General features: G+C 54.6%; 1 protein-coding gene across 1 annotated transcript; it reads right to left on the minus strand.

Annotated features, from left to right (window-relative positions):
* Positions 1–3,012: 3,012 nt before the first annotated feature.
* On the minus strand, positions 3,013–5,474 carry AYL99_10402 (hypothetical protein; the record flags this gene model as incomplete). The annotated part of the gene is made up of 4 exons (XM_018841908.1): positions 3,013–3,164; positions 3,332–4,827; positions 4,887–4,919; positions 5,005–5,474. The coding sequence occupies 4 exons, from the start codon at positions 5,472–5,474 to the stop codon at positions 3,013–3,015; spliced, it is 2,151 nt and encodes a 716-aa protein (XP_018688796.1).
* Between the last annotated feature and the right edge of the window lie 703 nt (positions 5,475–6,177).

A 6,177-nucleotide genomic window follows, 5' to 3' on the forward strand; every position in this document is an offset into this window, starting at 1 on the left:
TCGCGAAATTGCGAGGCTGAACGAATACTACCTCCCAGAGATCACCGACCACACATCATCAGCACTGGGCGAATGAGTCCTGAGGGTGTAGCATCGTGCGTGCTGGATGCTTCCTCGCTTGATATGAGCCGGCTTCACAGAGCGTCAACCGACATGGGGACGCTCGCCGCGATGAGTGCTATCCCTGGCGGTCGCAAGAGTGGCACGGTTGCATCTGTCAACGGAATGTCAGTCGCGACAACCCGTCTCACTCAGATCTTTTGAACGTCTGGAAGGCTACCATAGGGTTTCTGGAAGATTAAGATTGACGCCAAAAAGTATATCTAGATAAGACGACGACTCCAGTGAGAGGAGGTGGTGAGAAGGAACAGTGGGCCTGACAAATGCAGGGCCAATGATGACCTTATGAAGGAGCGACCAGGGAGTAGTTGGAAGCCAGACACGGCGCACGCAAACCGAAGGTAAGGCAGACTCGAGAGCGGGCAATGGGGCGAGATAAGAGGAGCGAGACACCGTAGAATGGCAATGTTGCAGATGGTAAAATGGAGGGCCGCAGCGGCTATTGAAGAAAAGAAGACAAGAGCTGTGAGCTGGAGCTGGCCTTCGCTAGAACGACAGACTTTGGATGCGCAAGACGGCAGTGTATCCTTGTAGATCGCAGACTTGGAGTCGGTTTCGGCTTCGCTTCGACCCGCACGGCCATTCCAAGCTTCAAGCTTCAAGCCGCAACAAGCCCTCTTCTGGGAAGGGGAAGGGTAAACAGACGGGAGGAGGTGTGACACTCTGCCCGGCGTAGCCTAGAATGACAGCTGGCAGCGTCCCACTCGCACCGGTGTGCTTGCAGCTCCTGCTGTCATTCTCTTTTTGTTCCTGGTTCCTGTTTCCATGATGACTTCTGGGCCCCAGGAGATAGAGTCGGTCAGTCGGGGACGGCGCAATGACCATGGAGGGGCAGGTTTTGCTGGTCCTCTGACCAGGATGGAAGCGGGTGTGTGAAGCAGAGTGAGCCAGGAGGCAATGGAAAGAGGGAAGTGTGGGTGTCAACGACTCAAGGCTGGGCCGGCCATCGACCAGTAGGGATAGAGAGCCGCCGATGCGCCCCGGTCAGTCATTCGTTAGCCTTGGAGGGGCTCATTAGACATGGCTAGGCCTGACTAGGCGTCGCTAGGCGTCACTAGACCTGCCCACGGTGCCCGCGAGTTACTAACTACTCCTCGTACAGCACCTTATTCTCTAGGATTAGAGAGTACTAGGGGGTCACTAGGGATGTTCCCTTGTGTTGCACCCGTCTCGCCGTGTCCTTGCCTGCTGAAAACAATTTAATTTATTATATTGTCTCTGGCAAGGAAACCAACAAACCAACAAAAAAAGTCACCTGCCGGCCCCCGAACCAACCATCATGCTCCCACCATCTTGTCCATCCCACTAATGAACTATCGACATCCCAGACGTGCCGGTTGGCTGCAGCTGTTATTGGCTCCTTCTCCCTCCTGACTGGTCAGCAGCAGTTCGTGGCCTCCCGCAGGTGTTGTGGCACCTCCCCATCTCACCACCCACACGACCCTCGCCCTGCTCCTCCGACCGACCCTACGCGCTGAGTCCTGCACAAACATACCACCGCGACTCCGGCCAGCTGAAAAGAAAACGGGTCACGAAGGAGGAGGGTCAGAGAAGACGAGGGCGACCACCCCCCTCGTCGGACACTATCCCCGCCAACTATACCCTGTCGAGCATGACCACATGTGTGTGTTGGGCCTCCTCCAACCTGGCCAATCCACCCCTTCCCATTCCGTTCAAAGCCATTGGATTCAATCTGACTACCCCTGCGCCATGCAGCGATGCAAGTCATCTTTAGCGCCAAAATACCCGTTTGCGACTGAGGTCACGCATGGGAAGCCGCTCACATCGCTGTTTCGAAATCATACAAGCGAACTTGGAGGGGAGTCTGGGACAAAAACATGTCTCTCGCCGGAAGTCCCGCCAGAAACGGCCAACCGACATTAAACCCAAAAATCCCACCGGAGGAGAAATCACAAAACGTGCTCGGAGAACGCGGATCAGCATGCGGTAAGGCTGGTGAGGACTTACTATTACGAGGAGTGCCCACGATCCAGGAAATCAGCGACATGTCCGCTTCGCCAGGAGCAACGACAGGCTTGCGTGTTCCCGCTTGTTGCTAATCAGCGTTCATGGTTGGGAAACCTTGGAACTCTCCATAGGAACTTTGCTGACCCTTTGCGAAGGGCGTCTGCTCTCCAGAAGCGCGAAATGCGGTCTGATTGGCCTGGTCTTTTTCCGTTTTACGTTGTCGCAACGAACCCTTATCTTGGCTCTTCTTTGGCCTTGACGCCGACGACAGAAACACGACCCCTTCTTTTCTCTTTCCATTGGCTTCCTTGCCGCAATCGAAAATGTATTCTGGTAGCTTGCCGATTTGCCGGCTTCTTCTCGCGAGCCTTGAGAAGTGATACCTCCACCGTCATTTTTCGGCCCCGCGACGTGTGCATTGAGGATCCCAGGGGAATTGTGCGGTGGAGGCCTGATTGATCCTGTCGCAACGGCGGGCTCCGTGGTCCGCAGCAATAACAAAGGCACTTGCCTGTCTTCCGTTCCCGCAGATACAACATTGAATGCGCCTCACAAGGCGTCCAATGATGTGAATCAATGGTAACGTCCCTGATTGACGAATCTCAGGTTGATTGCGTGGTCAAATCGGAAATGCAGCTGTGATGGAGCACTTTGGGCGACAACCAGCCAATAGCCCATCAAACAACGCTTTATTTGTTGAGGACAGCCCACGTCAGACCTGTCACCTCGACATGATGAAACTGGCTTGCCAGGGCACCTTCGTATGCGTTTCAAATGTCCTCGATCGCAAACCAATACGAGGCGGGCTTCCCGCTGGTCCTAAGTTCATTTGCGAGAATGACCACCGTTGGGTCCTGAACGGCCCAGGTCATGAGCCCGAGTTTGCAGATCTCTGAATTGCAGGACGCCGTGCAACGACGCCAACTACCCGAGTTCCAAATCCTCGATGCTTGGATATCGCAACTCAGCATGGTCCTCCAAAAATTTCATCCACCTCTTCAAAAAGGGGCTGCCTCGAGAAACAGTCTCTGAATCGCCAATCACGCACAAATGGCGCTTCGGTCGGGTCATTGCAACTAGAGACCGCAATTGTCAGATACTCTGCGCCAGAAAACTTGATCCCGCCTGCAGGATGCTTGCATGGACGCAAAACACAAGGACGCAACTACCATGGAACTTTTCAGAAACACGCAAAAGTACACGGAACGGGCAGTCAAGGAGCGTATAGGGAGATTGAACCTACCGTTTAATCTCCTTTTCTCATCCAGGAAGCCCACCTCCCTTTCAGCGTTGCTTCTGACCAGACTGACAACGACGGCTTCCTTCTCTCGGCCCTGAAAGCCATCCACGCTGCCCAATTCAAGTTTTGGATACTTCTCCTTGAGTAATGAGCTCAGAAGAGCGAGCTGAGCGTTGTAGGGTGTGACGACCGCGATGTCTTCGTCCCTGACTCCCGCTTCTACTAGGTTCTTGACATGCATGGCAGCCACAGCCGCTTCCATTTCATTGCACTTACTGTCTCCCAGCAGGGTCGACTTGTGAACCTGGCCGCCTGAGTCGTCTTCTGTCTTCTCTGGAAAATCGCCCCCTTGCGTGTCGAAAAACACAAGCGGCTCCGCGGTGTCTTCGGTCTCTTTTACTTCGTATGGTAGATCTCTTAGCAGTCGGGATTTAACAGCATCCGCCGCGATGAGCTTCCCGTCATACAACTCGTCGCTGGGGAACCGCATTATTTTTTCATGCATTCGATACTGCGTATTGAGCAGCCTCTTAATCCCAGATCCGTGTCTGGCCAACAGCCGGTCAAACATTGTGGTTTCCAACGACCAACTCTTCGCGGCCTTTAATTCTTCGTCCTTGACAGACAGCTTGGCCAATTCTTCCTCCAAGGTTTTGATCCTTGCTTTCTTTTCCACCTTGTTGTCTTTGTTATCTGCACTCTTGACTGTTGGCGGCAACTGCAGATGGTCGCCCGCTAAGACCAGCTTTTTCACGTTGGGACCTCCGAACACCAGTGGAATCCAGCATTGTGGCTCGAGAGCTTGACTCGCTTCATCAATCACCACGACGTCGAATGCCTGGTTGCGGACTTGATAACTCCCAGCCCCGTGGAGCGTCGACAGTACGACTTTGCTACCCGTCACCAGCCCATCAATGCACTTTCCCTCGCGCTCACGGTACTCTTTCCTTAACTCTCTCAGGTCAGCGTAAATTGCCCGTCGTTCACGGCCATTGCGAGTCTTCCGAATTGACGCCTGCTTCGCATCCATCTCCTTGCGCACGTCGCTCACAATTCCCGCCGCTTCGCTCGTCCGCGTCAACACTTCGAGCGAGTGGTTCAAGACACTTGGCAAGAGGCGGGCCGGATGACCGAGACGAACGATTGGTGTACTCGGGGAGGTCAAGGAGAGACGTTCTACGATGTTGTCCACGCTGATGTTGCTGGGTCCGCATACCAGCACCCGTTGATTACGCTTGAGAAGCTGTAGAATGAGTTCGATGAGGGTGTACGTCTTTCCTGTTCCGGGCGGACCGTGGATGAGAGCTATCTCGGGCGAGGAGAGGGCGAAGCGGATTGCGTCTTGTTGAGACGGGTTTAATGTCGGGTCAAAGAAAGTGATGTCGCTCGAGTCAGACGAGTTGGTTGTCCCTGTGGAAGAAAGGCCCAGGAGGACGCGCTGGAGCGTCGTATATGACGACTCGGGCGTCTTGAGTAGTCTGGTAAGGGTCTGGTTCATTCTTGAGACGCCACAGTCAACCATGACTGATGCTCGAGGCGACGTGTGGGCAGAACTCACCTCTTGTAAGTGACGTCGTTCGCCAGTTTGACCCTGTATCGAGAGAGTAAGCAATGCCCCGTCAGTGCTGTTCTGTAGCAAATCCTCGCAACTTCCGGGGGGGCGGTGAGAGACGTACAGCCACAGTTTCCCGTCCGGTACTTCTTCGACATTATCGCTTCCGCCACCCTCCTTGCCCAGCGCCACCCACACGGCCCTCTCCCCAACCCTGACCACCACCCCTTCGACGCCCTTGCCCTTGAGCTCTGCGGCCTCTTTCTTCCTCGCCGTGCCTTTCGGGGTCTCTCCGACCCGCACGATATCGCCTGTGCGGATCCCGTGCTCCGGCAACTCACCCTTGGAATCCTTGCTCACGACGGCCGCGTCGAGACCGAGTTCGACCACGCTGCGGCCCCCGAGACCGGTCTTCAGCGACTGCACCGAGAGGTTAAGGATGGCGAGGCCGGCGCGAGACAGCGTCGTGGGCGGCGTGGACGAGAGCAGCAGCGACGTCTCTGCGACCTCGGAGTCTTGTTCAAGGGTGACCAGATGGAGCAGCGTGGTGAAGAACGCAGACGGGGAGAGTGTCTCGGGCGCCGAGGGTGCCATTTTGAGAACGAGAGATGATGGGAGGGTTGATGTTGAGTTTGGGAGAGAGGTAGACGAAGGAAAGTGGGTGAGTGTGGTGGCTTCAGCAGACAAACCGGGCTAGTTGTAGAAAGGTGTACCTCGTAAACCCCGACCTAGCCGTTCAACGCCGCCGCGCAGTTCAACACCTTGACATTATCGATTTTTCGGATTTACTACCGGCCTCAGGGCCCGATTGCAGGGCGTTGAGGGTAGTTCTTTGATGTCTTTCTTCCTTCGTGGGGGTCGGGGTGGGCGGGGAGATTCTATTTTTGCGGTACAGGGATTAGATGAAGGTCCCAACAGCTCAATGCGGGCAATCACACGCTTTCCAGGATCCTGAGGCGAAGTGAAACTATGTCAAGGGACTCTCGATTGTGAGGCAAAGACAATGTGTGGGAAAATCATTCAGTCATCAAGTGACAAGTGCAGCATCGTGCTTCTTGGCGTATAAAGATGAGTAAAAACTGCAGTTAGAAATCCCCTCCACACCACGGATTTCGCAGAAAGCGGATCTTAGCGCACGCCGCTTCAACCTAGTAACGGGGGTGACTCGCCTAACCCAACATTAACCCGCCTCACCCTAGCACGCTGTCAGGTATAGTGCCTCAATTCCCTGCCATAGGCAAAAAGACAGAGAATCCTATCAATTATTGATAGATTCTAGGCACTATAGTAGATAAGG

Source organism: Fonsecaea erecta, assembly GCF_001651985.1.
Source record: "Fonsecaea erecta strain CBS 125763 chromosome Unknown Scaff11, whole genome shotgun sequence".
Classification (NCBI taxonomy): Eukaryota; Fungi; Ascomycota; class Eurotiomycetes; order Chaetothyriales; family Herpotrichiellaceae; genus Fonsecaea; species Fonsecaea erecta.